Genomic DNA, 17,828 nt, shown 5'->3' with positions numbered 1-17,828 from the left:
GTGCCCTTACCTTGGTGGAGACATCATGTTTCAAGGTCTTGTCCTCATATCTGGAAACTTGAGTCTTCTGTGTGTGACCCAGGAGACTGGTTCATGTTAACAATGAAACTCAAAAGAGAGAAGTATAGGTCAGTGCAAAAGTAATTGCAAAAACCAAGATTACTTTTGCACTGACCTAATATACAAAAGAGTACCACTTCACTGGTTTACCCTGTGGGAGTCCTATACAGATATGAAAACATCATTCTTTTATGCAGGGCACCAATCTCCTAATTTTCTGACTTTAGAATTAGTAACCAAAAAATTGCTTAATGAACACAGAATCAGAGAATAATGATGTCTTAAGGGTTATTTGTTCATAGTTTTAGTAGAACTTCTCAACCTCCTACCTCCCTTTTTACAGAGTCCTTCTAACCAGAGATACTGTTTACTTCAGCTAGATTCTATCCCTTTATTCCTGGAGTGTGTTGAACTGACATCTCTTCTCATTCCAACAATCTTCTATGCTTTCGCTCTGATGCTCAGTCTTATGTTTAATTTTTCTTTTGATATGTTGCTGTGCACAGATTTTGCTCTGGGCCACTTACTAGTATGCACTGATGTTATAATTCAGAGTTGTGGCATTCTGGGAGCCACTCATGAATTTAAAGCTTCTATTCCTGTTCAGATTATAAATGGGTTAAGAACCAAGTTTTATCTCTGTGTCCTTGTGTGTTCCCACACAGTCTTACCTATACTAGGTACTTAATTAGTATTTATTGAATGAAATAATATGTTGTAAAAAGTTTATGTTTTTTTTTAAAGCTAATATTTGCTCTCTAGTCATTTCTTAAAAGCACATCCATTTCTGGAAGATTTGTCAGTATTTAACGGGACCTTTGCTGTATCTTACTAATTGCTTTAGTTTTTGTTGATCCAGAATATGTATTTCAAGCAGTTGTTTTACATTAGAGAAAACAGTAAAATGGCTCTTAAAAAAACAATGGAAGGAAGCTACATTTGAGTTTGCATAATTTACCTTTTAAATTGTACCTAAGACCTTAAATCTGTATATGCATAGAAAATACTAAGTACACTTTTCCCTTCTTCTAAACTCAAGTTGAACCTCATTAACCTTGATAGCCTATTTGTATTCATAAGAATTCCAAGCATCCTTGATCAATGATTTTCCCTGATTTAATCTTTGCCTCCATCTTCCATCAACTTACTCTTCTTGAAAAATACTTGACTTTAAAATTCAAGGAAGAACTTCAAAGAAAGAAAAAAACAAGGTGCTGAACATAGTTTAGATTAAATGTTGAAAGTGAGAATTGAGTGACAACTGACATGATAATTCATTAGCAGAAACTCGAGACTATAATAGGAGATTTTAATTTGTTTAAAAAAGAGGATGGTAGAAAAGAGAAAGGATAGTCAATAATACCTTATTTTTATGATTAGTACAATACAAACAGAAGGAAAGTTGTTTCTGTTACCATTCTTTTAATATAAACTCTTGATTCATGCATTTCTTCCATAGAGCTGACCATTTTACTGTACGATGACAATGCCTGCTTCAATATTACTTTTGAGATTAAACCCTCTTTGGAGACCAAATAGAGACCTTAGAGACCTTAATTACCCTGGTTGTAATTTCATATTCTACTTCATTTTTAAAATCTTCATTTCTTCCTTATCTAAGTGCATATTGTAAAATATGCTATTACCTGAATAGGAAGTAATTTTTAATACCTAGATTAGATTATAAAGAAAACAAACATCAGCCACAAACATTGGCCACAACTTTGTAGAGAGAAGCTATTAATAAAGTTATTGCATCTAGTGGAAAGGAGGTCTGTTTCTATTATTAACCAAATTTACTCTGATTTGTGGACAGATTACTAAATGCTCCATACTTCCGTATTTTTCACAAAGATGACTATTGGCAGAGATTTATTTATTTATTTATTTATTTATTTATTTATTTATTTATTTATTTTTTGAGACAGAATATTGCTCTGTCACCCAGGCTGGAGTACAGTAGTGCGATCTCGGCTCACTGCAACCTCTGCCTCCTGGATTCAAGCGATTCTCCCGCTTCAGCTTCCTGAGTAGCTGGGATTACAGGCGTGTACCACCAGGCCTGGCTAATTTTTGTATTTTTGGTAGAGATGGGGTTTCACCATGTTGGCCAGGCTGGTCTCGAACTCCTGATCTCGTGATCCACCTGCCTTGGCCTTCTAAAGTGCTGGGATTACAGGTGTGAGCCACCATGCCTGGCCGAGATGTTCTGCAAGTAAAAACCTATAACTAAATAAACCTTTATACCTATTAGAAGACTTGGTTTAATTCTCAGATCTTTCGTCTATATGAAAAAATGAATTTTGGGAGTTATGAAGAAAAGTAGTTTTTCTGTTTTCTTTAACTCTTTGAGTTGTGTGGATAGTTCTACAAAGTCAGAATGCAGAAGTGGACTGAATATTTTATTTTTTTCTTGAACGTATTACTAATACATTAGTTTGTAATTATTACTAATTACTAATTAGTTTGTGTTTATTGTTAATACATTAGTCATTTGAATGTTTGTCAGTAAAACAGTTTAGAAATAAGGTATCTATTTTCAAGTTTCTTTGTTTTCTGAAACCATAATAATTTCTGCCTTATGTTTTTTACATATAAATTAAATAGGGCTGGGCATGATGGCTCACGCCTGTAATCCCAGCACTTTGGGAGGCTAAGGCTGGTGGATTGCTTGAGCTTAGAAGTTCAAGACCAGCCTGGGCAACATAGTGAAACCCCATATCTACAAAAAATACAAAAAATAGCTGGGAGTGGTAGCATGTGCCTGTAATACCAGTTACTTGGGGGGGTGATATGGTTTGGCTGTGTCCCCACCCAAATCTAATCTTGAATCCCCACTGTTGTGGGAGGGACCAGGTGGGAGGTAATTGAATCATGGGGGCAGGTCTTTCCTGTACTGTTCTTATGATAGTGAATAAGTCTCATGAGATCTGATGGCTTTATAAAGCTGAGTTTCCCTGCACAATCTCTCTTCTCTTGTCTGCCACCATGTAAGACACGCCTTTCACCTTCTGCCATGACTGTGAAGCTCCCCCAGCCACGTGGACTTGTAAGTCCATTAAACCTCTTTCTTTTGTAAATTGCCCAGTCTCGGGTATATCTTTATCAGCAGCATGAAAACAGAATAATACAGCAAATTGGTACCAGGAGTGGAGAACTGCTGTAGATACACAAAAATGTTGAAGCGACTTTGGAACTGGGTAACAGGCAGGGGCTGGAACAGTTTGGAAGACTCAAAAGAATACAGGAAAATGTGGGAGAGTTTGGAACGTTCTATAAACTTGTTGAATGGCTTTGCCCAAAATGCTGATAGCATTATGGACAATAAAGTCTAGGCTGAGGTGGTCCCAGATGGAAACGAGCAACTTGTTGGGAACAGGAGTAAAGGTGACTCTTGTTAAGTTTTAGCAAAGAGACAGGTGGCATGTTGCTCCTCCCCTTGAGATTTGTGGAGCTTTGAACTTGAGAGAGATGTTTTAGGATATCTGTCAGAAGAAAATTTTAAGCAGCAAAGCATTCAAGAGGTGACTTGGGTGCTATTAAAGGCATTCAGTTTTATAAGGGAAGTAGAACATAAAAGTTTGGAGAATTTGCAGGCTGACAATGCAATAGGAAAGAAAATCCCATTTTCTGGGGAGAAATTCAAGCTGGCTGCAGAAATTTGCATAAGTAATGAGGAGCTGAATGTTAACCTCCAAACAATGGGGAAAATGTCTCCAGGGCATATCAGAGACTTTTGCAGTAGCCCCTCCCATCACAGGCCCAGTGGCCTAGGAGGAAAACATGGTTTCATGGGCCAGGCCCAGGGTTCTTGTGGGGTGTGCAGCCTAGGGACTTGGGGTTTTGCATCCCAGCTGCTCCAGCCATGGCTGAAAGGGGCCAATGAAGAGCTCAGGATGTGGCTTCAGAGGGTGCAAGCCCCAAGCCTTGGCAGCTTCCATGTGGTGTTGAGTGTATGGGTGCAGAGAAGTCAAGAATTGAGGTTTGGGAACCTCCACCTAGATTTCAGAGGATATATGGAAATGCCTGGGTGCTTGCTGCAGAGACGGGGCCATCGTGGAGAACTTCTACTAGGGCAGTGTGGAAGGGAAATGTGGGGTTGGAACCCCAGCACATAATCCCTACTACAGCACTGCCTAGTGGAGCTGTGAGAAGAGGGCTACTGTCTTCTCTTCCAGACCCCAGCATGGTAGATCCATGAACAGCTTGCACTGTGTACCTGGAAAAGCCTCAGATACTCTGTGCCAGTCCATGAGAGCAGCCATGAGGGGAGCTCTACCCTACAAAGCCACCGGGGCAGAGCTGTGCAAGGCCGTGGGAGCCGACCTCTTGCATCAGCATGACCTGGATATGAGACATGGAATCAAAGGAGATCCTTCTGGAGTTTTTGTTTATTTTTTCCAAGCCAAACTCGATCCAGCTTTATTAAAGATACTTTCTATAAACAATCATGGTATTTCAGGCAGGACATGGGCAGACAATCGTTGACAGTATACAACAACTTTCAAACTCCCTTCTTCAATGGACTACCAAAATCAGAAAGCCACTATAAAACCCAATGAAGTCTTCATCTGATGCTCTGAACAGGGAAAGTTTAGAGTGAGGGTTGACATTTCACATTTAGCATGTTGTTTAACAACTTTTCACATGCTGACCCTGACTTTCAGGAAGTGAAATGAAAGTGGCAGAATTTATCTGAGTTCTACAATCTAGAAATGGAACCACTGCTCTTTTGACAGTTGCCATCTCAGNCAGGACATGGGCAGACAATCGTTGACAGTATACAACAACTTTCAAACTCCCTTCTTCAATGTACTACCAAAAATCAGAAAGCCACTATAAAACCCAATGAAGTCTTCATCTGATGGTCTGAACAGGGAAAGTTTGGAGTGAGGGTTGACATTTCACATTTAGCATGTTGTTTAACAACTTTTCACATGCTGACCCTGACTTTCAGGAAGTGAAATGAAAGTGGCAGAATTTATCTGAGTTCTACAATCTAGAAATGGAACCACTGCTCTTTTGACAGTTGCCATCTCAGCGGCATCACTGGAAAGTCCAGATTGCCTGACACACTGGTAACCAATGACTAGGGATCAGGTCCCAGTAGGTGTCTGGGCTTAAGGGAGTTAAGTCTATGCTGAAAGATGGAAAGGGAGAAGAGAACATAGAAATGAATTTGTTTTTCCATAGCACAAGGCTTTTGTGCCAAGGTGGCCATGTGTGTCAAAGTCAGGGAATCCCTTCTCTTGGGAGCCAAGAGGAAGTCTCTCAAAACTAGAAGGGAAAGGTGTTTTCCCCACATCAGTGCAGCTTTGGAGATATTCTATTAGTGACATATGCCCCTTCCCCCAAAAACCAACAATGAAGTGTTCTGTGTGCTAACAACATAGCTTAAAAAAGAAAGTAAAATTCTGCAGTTTTATAAAACTTGATAAAAAATAGTATTTCAAACTGTGCAGTCACCAGAAGTACACAGTTATCAAAAATACACACACTTCACTTGGCATCTCCAGCACCTTCAGTTTTCTGTGCCTGGTCTGTTTTGGCATCTCTATTTTCTGCAGGGCTTTTCCCCTCCTTGCCAGCATCAGCTTTTCCCTTTTCCCTTTGGGTACCTTCTCTCCCTTCTTTGCAGGGGCCTTTTTAGGCTTGGGCTCTGGCTTTGGAGGAGCAGGTTTAGCAGACAACCTCCTAGATCTTCTCTGTGATTCATCCTTCACCTTGGCTTTATCTCCTTTAGCATCCCCTTCAGCCTTTCTCTTGGGCATGGTGACAGTGGCAATGGCGGCGAGACGTAGGCGCTGGACGCTGGATGCAGTGGCGCATGGACTTTGGTTGGTCAGGGGGTCATTCTCGCCTCTTCTTCACATTGCTCCTATTTTAAAGTTTTAAGATTTGACTTCTCTGTTGGAGTTCAGACTTGCATGGGGCCAGTAGCCCCTTTGTTTTGGCCAATTTCTCTCATTTGGAATGGCTGTATTTACTCAATGTCTGGACCCCCATTGTATCTAGGAAGTAACTAACTTCCTTTTGCTTTTACAGGCTCGTAGGTGGAAGAGACTTGCTTTGTCTCAGATGAGACTTTGGACTTTGGACTTTTGAGTTGAGACTTTGGGGGACTGTTGGGAAGGCATGATTGGTTTTGAAATGTGAGGACATTAGATTTGGAGGGGCCGGGGCGGAATGATATTATTTGGCTCTGTCCCCACCCAGATGTCATCTTGGATCCCCATGTGTTGTGGGAGGTACCCGGTGGGAGGTATTTGAGTCACGGGGGCAGGTCTTTCCTGTGCTGGTCTCATGATCATGAATAAGTCTCGTGAGATCTGATGGTTTTGTAAAGTGGAGTTTCCCTGGACAAGCTCCTTTCCCTTGTCTACCACCATGTCAGATGTGCCTTTCATCTTCTGCCATGATTGTGAGGCTTCCCCAGCCATGTGGAACTGTTAAGTCCTTTAAACCTCTTTCTTTTGTAAATTGCCCAGTCTCAGGTATGTCTTTATCTGCAGTGTGAAAATGGAGTAATACAGACGGCTGAGACAGGAGAATCACTGGAATCTGGGAGGCCAAGACTGCAGTGAGCCATGTTCACATCACTTCACTCCAGTCTGGGTGAAAGAGCAAGACTTCATCTCTTAAAAAAAAAAAATTAAATGAGCCCTTGTGATTCTTAGCTTTGTGTGCAGGTGTGTGTGTGTGTGTGTGTGTGTGTGTGTGATATATAACTTGAGTTCCTCAGAAAATATGAAGTATGATAACTTTTTATTATCTATGGATCTATTGAATATTTAAAGCAATTTGAAAGATAAAATACAGCTTTGGAGATAATTATTTGAGGACTTGCTATGGAAAAGTGGGTGACACTAAACAAGTGAGGTAATGTTCCTTGAGTATCTGAGTAATTAAGAGTTATTCAATGCTTGTCCACCTCAAATAGCATTGAAAGAGGGTTAGTATTCTTTATAATGAGCCCATTTTAACTGTTCATATGTTATTCCTGTAGTCTTAATAGTTTCCTTATCTTTAGAGTGATTTTAACTTGATAGCATATCATTTTAAGTAGCAAATTAAGTTGTTTTATAGTTATTTGTTTTCAGGTAGTTCTCTCTAAGGGCATAAGGAAATGAGATTGTATTCAGTCTTAAACAATGACAAAATTCACCAGGTCTATTATGCTCTTCAGAACATTCAAATAGTACAAATTATCTTTCTAAAAAGTAAAGCTGACTTATTCATATGCACCAAGAAAACAGTGCTAATATGTAACATATGACTAATATAAACAATGGTCAACATTAGGAAGTTTTTTTCAAGGGCATTGAATGTGTTTAATTTCTAGTACTTTACTTGGGTGAAGAATGTGTTCATATCATAGAATATCTTATTTTGGGGGAACCTATAATGATAAAATGTTAGACTATAGTTTGGTCTTCCTTAGAGAAGATTAATAAATTTGGCAAACTTGTGGCAATTCCCATTAAAGGAAGAGAAACAGTTTCTGCTTTTGTGAGTGTTGGACTAGTGTTTTGTAGAGTAAACCTTATACTGGTACAATTTAGAAAAGCTGATGAGGACATATTTTTAAAAGTATGTTTGAAGGTTTCAGAGAGCTACCTCTAGGCAGCAAGGACAGGAGGGTTCAAGTATTTTGTTTTGTTTGGGAGGCAAGTACAGAGTGGCAATTCTGACATTTGGCACTACTTTTCTCCTGAGGTGTTTTCTGATTCATAAGGAGAGCTCATAGGCCCACTGAAGAGAAAGAGCTCCGGTAAATATTTCACAATTGGGATACTTAGAGGGCTAAGCCCTAGGAGTCTGAATGAACTCAAAATACACTCACTCACAAAGACTGTAGCATTGTAACATAGGCCTAGTTCATTGACCTTCTTTGGATATGTAGGCTAATTTTTTTTCAAATTTAGAAGTTTTTAGCTATTATTTATTTCAATATTTTTCTCTTCTTTCTCTCCTTTTTCTTCTGTTCTTACCTTTACATGTCTGTCAATAAACTACATTTCTCTGAGTCAGTGTTTATCTTTATTTTATCTCTCTCTCCATCAGATTGCATCATATCTGTTGATTATCTTCGAGTTTGTGGATTCTTTCTTCTGCCAACTCAAACCTCACTACTGGGTCTTTCAAGTGAGTTTCTTTTTTTTTTTTTTTTTTTTTGTCACCAGGCTGGGGTACACTGGAGTGCAGTGGCATGGTCTCCGCTCACTGCGACCTCTGCCTCCCAGGTTCAAGTGATTCCCCTGCCTCAGCCTTCAGAGTAGCTGGGACTAAAGGTGCGTGCCACACACCCCTGCTAATTTTTTGTATTTAGTAGAGATGGGTTTTCACCCTGTTGGCCAGAATAGCCTTGATCTCCTGACCTCATGATCCATCCACCTTGGCCTCCCAAAGTGCTGGGATTACAGGCATGAGCCACCATGCCCAGCCTCAAGTAAGCTTTTTATTATGGTTATTATACTTTTGAATTCCAGAATTTTGTTTTCAAAATAATTTCTATCTCTTTACTGATATCGCTGTTAGATGAGACATTATCTTACATTTTAAAAAATGTTTTTCTTTAGTTTTTTGAATATGTTTATACTAGCTGATTTAAAATCTTTGTTTCCTACGTTTGACATGTAGGCCCGTTCAAAAGGCTGTTTTCTATTGTATCTTCTTTTTCATTTGTATAAGTCACACTTTCCTATTTCCTTGTATGTGTTATAACTTTTTTTGAGATTGGACATTTTAGCTAATTTTTGTATTAACTTTGAATACAGATTCGTTCTCCACCTTTTGCGTTTTTCTGTCTTGGGTGTTTTTAGTAGTTTAGCAAATTGGCTGTAATAGTTCAGTGAAAGCTATTTTTCCTGCAGTGTGTAGCCACTGATGTCACTTCTCCATCAGGTGTGCAGTCTCTGTTGCTATCTGGGATAACTAGAGCTTTAACTGGGTTCTCTTTGATTGTCTAGTTCCCTGATATCATTAAGCTTTGGTTGGTCTAATTCTGTTGATATCTCACTCAATTTTTAGCCTCTGCTAATTCACTATTTGCTACCTAGTTTTTCCTTTTTTTTTTTAACCAATAACGTAGCACATACATTGTGGCATAGTCTAAATTAAAGTTGGACCTCTTAGCAGGATTAGGATTTTGCCAATCTTTGGGGCATTCTCAGACTCCCAGAGGTCTCTTAGCTGTCTCTTTGTTTGATTTTTTTGCTAGCTGATCTACTATTTTGCTTGTTGCTACCAGTCTTATAAAATTACCATTTTCTTAGCTGATCACTCTCCAGATTTCCATTGTTTTTGACAATGTCCTTAGCCGTGAATTTCCTCATGCCTTGTTCCAGATAAAATCAGTCTCCTTGGGTAGAACTTTTGAACTCTCTGTTCATAAGGCCTCTCCCTCTCAGCATGATCTTGCACAACTGTAGTGGAGCTTGTGATAGAGACTATAGTCTGCTTTCTGCCAGAATGATACCCCTACTTTGCAAGTAGGGTGCTGGCTGGGTATGGTAGCCCCTGATCATCTCACCTCGCCTCTTCTGTTGTAGAACATTCACTGTTTGAGTGAATTGGGGTATGGGCAATTGGGTCTCCTATTCTTGGCCTGCCACACCTTCTGCTCTACAAGTTGGGGCTGATTGCGGGAAGGAAGCCCCAGTCTTTTAGCTCTGTCTTCCTGGAATAGAGCCTCTGCAATACTAAGCTAGGGGCCTGCCCCTCTGTGGGTGAATCTGTAGCCCTATACTGAGAGCAAGGGTGAGAGGAAACTGTGTGTTTTTGACTATGCCTATCTAGAGTGGAGATTCAGACAACTGAGTTGGGAGGGGACAGGATGGGAATAGCTTGTGACTGAGGTGCCATAGATGCTGACTATTCTTACCAAGATTTAATAGATTGTCTTAAATAAGTATTTATTTAAAAAATGTATACAAATTTAAGGAGTATAAGTGTAGTTTTCTTACATGCATGTATTACATAATGGTGAAATCTGTTTTTTTTTTTTTTTTTGTGTGTGTGTGTGTGTGTTACCATCATGGGAATAATGCACATTGTACCCATTAAGAAACTTCTCATCTCAAACTTCCCTCCCACCCTCTGGGTCTCCAGTATCTATTATTCCACACTCTATGTCCATGTGTACTCATTATTTACCTTCCACGTATAAATGAGAACACACAGTATTTGACTTTTTGTTTTTGAGTTGTTTCACTTAATCCTAATGGACCCCAGTCCTATCCAGGTTGTTGCAAAAGACATGATTTCCCTCTTTTTTATGACTGAATAGTATTCTGCTGTTTGTTTGTATGTGTGTGTGTGTGTGTGCACGTATACACACACACACCACATTTTCAAAAATCTGTTCATCCATTGATGGACATGTACACTGATTCCTTATCTTTGCTGTTGTGAATAGTGCTGCAATAAACATACAAGTGCAGGGATCTTTTTAATGTAATGATTTCTTTTCTTTTCTTTTCTTTCATGTATATTCTCAGTAGTGTGATTGCTGGCTTGAACAGTAGTTCTATTTTTGAAATCTCCATACTGCAATCCATAAAGTTTATACAAATTTACATTTCCATCAACAGTGTACAAGCATTGCCTTTTCCTCTACAACCTCATCAACATCTGTTTTTTTCTTTTTTTTTTTTTTTGATGTTTTAGTAATAACCATTCTGACTAGTATAAGGTGATATCTCATTGTGGTTTTCATTTGTATTTCTCTGATGATTAGTGATGTTGGGCATTTTTTCATATGCTTTTTGGCCGTGTATGTCTTCTTTTGAAAAATGATGGTTCTTGTTCTTTGTCCACTTTTTAATGAACTTATTATTATTGTTATTTTGTTGAGATGTTAGAGTTCCTTGTAAATTCTGTTTATCAGTCAGATGTGTAGTTTACAAATATTTTCTCCTATTCGACAGGTTGTCTGTTCACTCTGTTGATTTTTTTCTCTTGCTGTGCAGAAGCTTTTTTTTTTTGTTTCTTTTTGCCTTTTTGAGACAGAGTCTCACTCTGTCGCCAAGACTGGAGTGCAGTGGTGTGATCTCGGCTCACTACAATCTCTGCCTCCCTGGTTCAAGTGATTCTCCTGCCTCGGCCTTCTGAGTAGCAGGGATTATAGGTGTGCGCCACCATTTCCAGCTAATTTTTGTGTTTTCAGTAGAGACAGGATTTCACCATGTTGGTCAGGCTGGTCTTGAACTCCTGCCCTTGTGATCTGCCTGCCTCAGCCTCCCAAAGTGCTGGGTTTATAGGCATGAACCACGCGCCTGGCCCAGAAGCTTTTGAATTTAATTAAGTCCCATTTGTCTGTTTTGTTTTTATTGCTTGTACTTTTGAGATCCTAATTATAATTTCTTTGCTTAGACCAAAGTCCAGAAGAAGTTTTCCTAGGTTTTCTTCTAGTATTTTTATAGCTTCAGGTCTCACATTTAAGTCTTTAACTTACCTTGAGTTGATTTTTGTATATGGTGGGAGGTAATGGAATAAATACATTTTATTTGCCCTGGGCCCTTAGGACAGTTTCCAGATACAATGAATGTTTTTTTTTTTCTTTTTTTCTTTTTTTTTTACATATATATATATATATATTTTTTTTAACCAAATAATGGTGGGTTGTACTAGAAAGAGGATCTGGTGAGCTCTTTAAACTATCATTCTGAAAGTCCTTCTCTTTGAGAGAATAGTGTAACGGAAGAAAATATTTACTCTGAATAATAAGGGGACAAAATAATAGAAAATACAGAAAAGTTCCTAAGAGATATATGGGGCATCGTAAATAGGTCTGAAATTCTAATATAAATATGGATCATTGGAGTCCTAAAGACAGAAAGAGACTAGGGCAGAAGCAATATTTGAAGAGAAAATACATCAATTCACATATTTTAGAAGCTCTAAGAACCCCAAGTAAAATGAATGCAATGAAAATCACATCTAGACATGTTTTTGTGAAATTAGTAAAACCAACCTGAATGAACAGAATCTCAAATGCAGCAAGGGGCAAGGGAGACGTGTTACCTTAGAAGATCAAATTGGAAACAAGAAGATTAGAAAGATGTTTCAAAGTGCTGCAAGAAAATAATTGCCAACCTAGGTTCATAAAGTTCTCTTTAAAAGTAGAAAATTTCTGCACAACAAAACTGATTGATTGAATTTCAGCAGAACAGCACTAAGGAAAGTATATAAAATTTTTTTCTCAAGGAGAAACAAAGAACAAAGATATAACAGTTAATGAAGTTCAGTATATGGGATAAAAGTTTGGGAAAAGTCTAGGCGAATATTGACCTAAAAGTAATGCTGTCTCTTATTTAGATTATTTATAAAACTAGAACTGCATCAGTAATACTGCTAATTTTGGAAAGTGTGTATTGTGTTAATATGGTTTAAAGTTCTCAATTCTAAAGTTAAGGAAATTGTAAAGTTACAAATTTATATTTTAACAAATCAGGGATGTATATAGTAATTTTTAGTGTATCACTAAAATAAGAATAATAAATATACAATTTCCAAGCTCATACATGGAAGAAAATAAAACAATTTTAAAAATTAATTATTTCTTTATGAAAACAAAGAAAATCTTCACAACATTTGGAAGAACAGTGATTTCTTAGGACACCAAAAACATGAATCATAATTGAAAAAAAATTATAAACTAGACGTTAACAAATTTCAAACATACAAAAATCAACTCAAGATGGATTAAGGAGTTAAATGTAAAATGCAAAACTGTAAAAATCCTAGAAGAAAACCTAGGAAATGCCATCGTGTACATAAGCCCTGGCAAAGACTTCATGACAAAGATTCTAAAAGCAATTGCAACAAAAACAAAAATTGGCAAGTGACATCTAACTAAAGAGCTTCTACACAGCAAAAGAAACTATCAACAGAGTAAACAGCCATCCTACAGAATGGGAGAAAACATTTGCAAATTATGCATCTGACAAAGATCTAATATCCAGATTGTGTAAGAAACTTAAATAAATTAATGAGCAAAAACAAACAACCCCATTAAAAAATGGGCAAAGGACATGAAAAGACACTTCTCAAAAGAAGACCTGCACATGGCCAACAAGCATGTGAAAAGATGCTCAACATTACTAATCATTAGACAAATGCAAATCAAACACACAATGAGATACCACCTCACACTGATCAGAATGGCTGTTAATGAAAAGTTAAAAAGCAAAACAAAACAAAACAAAGTAAAACCAAAAACTAAAAAACAGGCTGGGCGCGGTGGCTCACGCTTGTAATCCCAGCACTTTGGGAGGATGAAGTTGTTGGATCACGAGGTCAGGAGTTCCAGACCAGCCTGACCAACATGGTGAAGCCCCGTTTCTACTAAAAATACAAAAGTTAGCCGGGCGTGGTGGCACGTCCCTGTAATCCCAGCTACTCAGGAAACTGAGGCAGGAGAATTGCTTGAACCCAGGAAACGGAGGTTGCAGTGAGCTGAGATCGTGCCATTGTACTCCAGTCTGGGCGACAGAGTGAGACTCTGTCACGTAAACAAAAAACATACAAACAAACAACAACAAGAGGCAAGGTTGTGGAGAAAGGGAACACTTATCCATTGCTGGTTGCAGTGTAGATTAGTTTACCCACTGTGGAGAGCAGTTTCAAGATTTCTCAAAGAGCTGAGAACAGAACTACCATTATACCCAGAAATCCCATTACTGGGTATATACCCAAAGGAATATAAGGCTTTCTACCATAAAGACACATACGTGTCTATGTTCATTGTGACACTGTTCACAATAGCAAAGAAATGGAGTCAACCTACATCCCCATCAACAGTGGACTGGATAAATAAAGTGTGATACATACATTCCATGGAATACTATGCAGCCATAAAACTTATGAAATCATGTCCTTTGCAGCAACATAAATGGAGCTACTGGAGGTCATTATTCTGAGCCAATTAACTCAGGAACAGAAAACCAAATACTGCATGTTCTCTCTTATAAGTGGGAGCTAAACACTGAGTACACATGGGCACAAAGAAAGGAACAATAGACACCGTGGCCTACTGGAGGGTGGAGGATGATAGAAGAGTAAGGATTGAAAAACTATATATTGGGTACTATGTAAATCCCCATGACATACAATTTACCCATGTAACAAACCTGCACATGTGCCCTGGAACCTAAAATAAAAATTGGAAAAAATTTAAAAACATAAATATTGTGGAAAATCAAAAAGATAAAGTTTTTGCTTTATTCAAGGTACCAAAGGACAGTTATCTATCTATCTATCTATCTATCTATCTATCTATCTATCTACCTACCTACCTACCTACCTACCTATCTAGATAATACACACACACACACACACACACACACACACACACACGCGCACACACACACAGACAGAAAAGAGATAATAACCAAAGGACTGTTACCTGTCTATCTGGATAATACATACATACAGACACACCCACACTCTATCACACACACACACACACATATACACACACATATATATACACACACACACACAAACTAGGTCTTCTGCCCTAGTCTGTCTTCTGCCTATATATATATATATACACACATACACACACACATATATATACACATATATATGTATGTCATTTTCCACGTGATTTTAAAATAACGTTTTAAAATAAAGCAACAGGTACCAATAAAGAACTTGTAAAAATTCAACATCTGTTAGTTAGAGAAACTCTTAATAAAAATGATGAGATGGAAACTTAATCTCAAAACAAACAAACAAAAATCAAAAACCAAGACTCCTGGTGAGGCTGTAGAGACATAGGAACCCTTTTATACTGTTGGTGGGAATGTAAATTAGTTCAACCATTATGGAAGACAGAGTGGCAATTCCTCAAAGACCTAAAACCAGACCAGAAATACCATTTGACTCAGCAATCCCATTACAGGGTATATACCCAAAGGAATAAAAATCATTCTGTTATAAAGATACATACACATGTATGTTCATTACAGCACAATAGCAAAGATGTGGAATCAACCCAAATGCCCATCAGTGATAGGCTGGATAAAGAAAATGTGGTACATATATACCATGGAATATGATGCAGCCATAAAAAGGAATGAGATCATGTCCTTTGTAGGGACATGGATGGAGCTGGAAGCCATTAACCTCAGCAAACTAATACAGGAACAAAAAAACAAACACCGCGTGTTCTCACTTACAAATGGGAGCTGAACAAGGAGAACACATGGACACAGGGAAGAGAACAACACACACCGTGGTCTGTTGGGGGTGTCAGGGGAGGGAGAGAATCAGGAAAAATAGCTAATGCATGCTAAACTTAATACCTAGGTGACGGGTTGATAGGTACAGCAAACCACCATGGCACCCATTTACGTATGTAACATACCTGCACATCCTACACATGTATCTCAGAACTTAAAATAAATAAAAATTCTTTCGTCAAAGAAAAGCCCAGGATCAGATGGGTTCACTGTGGAATTCGACCAAATGTATGAAGAATTAATACCAATCTTCCCCAAGTATTTTTAAAAACTGAAGAGATGGCAATTATCACTAATGCATTGTAAAAGGCCAACATTACTTTGTTACCAAAACCAGACATGGACATAACATAAAAAGAAAACTACAGGACAACATTCCTGATGAACATAGATGGGAAAGAAAAAGACCTCAACAAAATACAAGGAAATCAAATCCATTTCTTGTAGGAAGCATATAGTTAGGTCATGTTTTTAAAAATCCATTCAGTCAATCTGTATCTTTTAATTTGAGAATTTTATTAACGTTCAGGTGTATTATTGATATGTGAGTTATTTTTCTTGTTGAATTGTTAATTGTTTTCTGGTGGTTTTGTATATTCTTTATTCCTTTCTTTTTCTTTTATTGTCCTTGTGGTTTGCTGATTTTCTGTGGTGGTACCAATTTGAGTTTTTTTTTTTCATTTTTATGTTTGCTTTTTTCAATGAGTTTTATATTTTCATGTGTTTTCATCATGGTAACTGCTGTCCTTTCACTTCCAGATTTAAGACTCCCTTGAGCATTTCTTGCAATAGTGGTGTAGTTTTGAATTCCCTCAGGTTTGGCTTGTCTGTGAGAGAATTTATTTATTTTTTATATATGAAGAATAATATTATTGGTTATGGTTTCTTAGCCCGCCTTTTTTTCTCCCTTTTGTACCTCAAATATATACTCCCAATCACTCTTGGTATATAAAGTTTCTGAAGAGAAGTTCACTGTTAGTCTGATGTGGGCTCATTTATAAGTGATTAGATGCGTTTCTCTTGCTGGTTTTAGAATTTCCTCATTGTGATTCACTTTAGACAGTTTGACTATAATGTGCCATGGAGAATATCTTTTTGCATTGTGTCTTATGGGGGATCCGTGGGCCATCTGTATCTTGTCTAAATATTTTCAAGACTTGAGAAGTTTTATCTATCATTTTGTTAAGTAGGTTTTTGTGTCACTTTCTTTCCTCTTCACCTTAGTTGTACTGGTAATTCATATATTTGGTCACTTTTTGGTATCTCACATATCATGTATGCCCTGTTCTTTTTTTAAAAATTCTGACTGAATCATTTGAAAGGACTGGTCTTCAATTTCTGAGATTCTCTCTTCTGCTTGGTCTAGTCTGTTATTGAAGCCTTCAAGTGTGTTTTGTATTTCATTCAAGGAATTCTTCAGTTCCAGAATTCTTGCCTGGTTCTTTTCTCTGATATCTGTATCATTCATAAATTTCTCATTTATATCCCAAATTGTTTTCTGACTTCCTTCTATTTTATTTGTAATTTTTTTTGTCTTTCACTGAGCTTCTTTAGCTTCACAGTTTTGAATTGTGTTTTCAGGATTTTGTGATTTTTTTCTTTTGTTTGAGATATTTTGCTAGGGAATTACTGTTTTCCTTTGAAGGTGTTGTATTTCCTTGCTTTTTCATAGTTCCTGTGTTTTTACATTGATATTTGTATATCTGTCGTGATAGTGGTTTTTTTTTTTTTTTTTTTTCTTCCCCTTTTTTTTTTTAAAAATTAAACTCCAACTTCTCCAAAATTGTTAGCAATAATGCACTAGTTGTGTTAACTGAGGCCATGGAAGAGGAAAAACCTCTACAGCTTATTGTGAGGTGAGTTTTTTCAATCCCAACTGAGAAATGACATTTCATGGGAAGGTTGGTTGGGGAGTCCTAATAGACCTTCACACCATGTAGATTTTCTTTCTTTTTTTATTATTTTTTAAAATTTTCTTTATAAGTGGTAGTTTATTTACAAGTTTTTTTTTTTATACTTTATGTTCTAGGGTACATGTGCACAATGTGCAGGTTTATTATATATGTGTTCATGTGCCATGTTGGTGTGCTGCACCCATTAACTCATCATTTACATTAGGTATATTGCCTAATGCTATCCCTCTCCCCTCCCACCACCCCACAACAGGCCCCGGTGTGTGATGTTCCCCATCCTGTGTCTAAGTGATCTCATTGTTCAATTCCCACCTATGAGTGAGAACATGTGGCATTTGGTTTTCTGTTCTTGTGACAGTTTGCTGAGAATGATGGTTTCCATCCAGCTGCATCCATGTCCCTACAAAGGACACGAACTCATCCTTTTTTATGGCTGCATAGTATTCCATGGTGTATATGTGCCACATTTTCTTAATCCAGTCTGTCACTGATGGACATTTGGGTTGATTCCAAGTCTTTGCTATTGTGAATAGTGCCGCAAGAAACATACGTGTCCATGTGTCTTTATAGCAGCATGATTTATAATCCTTTGGGTATATACCCAGTA

The 17,828-nt window shown here is 37.7% G+C and overlaps 1 protein-coding gene across 10 annotated transcripts in view; it reads left to right on the top strand.

Moving 5' to 3' along the window:
- CEP128 (centrosomal protein 128) overlaps window positions 1-17,828 on the top strand; it is a 483,382-nt gene that overhangs the window by 118,742 nt on the left and 346,812 nt on the right. The window contains exon 14 of one of the 10 annotated variants that reach the window (XM_017873844.1): window positions 8,125-8,205. The exons of the other annotated variants lie outside the window; for them this stretch is intronic. Coding sequence (XP_017729333.1) covers window positions 8,125-8,205 — 81 coding nt within the window. The remainder of the gene's footprint in view (window positions 1-8,124; window positions 8,206-17,828) is intronic. 10 annotated transcript variants of the gene reach the window in all.

Source organism: Rhinopithecus bieti, unplaced genomic scaffold, assembly GCF_001698545.2.
Source record: "Rhinopithecus bieti isolate Rb0 unplaced genomic scaffold, ASM169854v2 scaffold_6782, whole genome shotgun sequence".
In the NCBI taxonomy this organism is placed as follows: Eukaryota; Metazoa; Chordata; class Mammalia; order Primates; family Cercopithecidae; genus Rhinopithecus; species Rhinopithecus bieti.
This window is presented reverse-complemented; position numbering and strand designations above follow the sequence as displayed.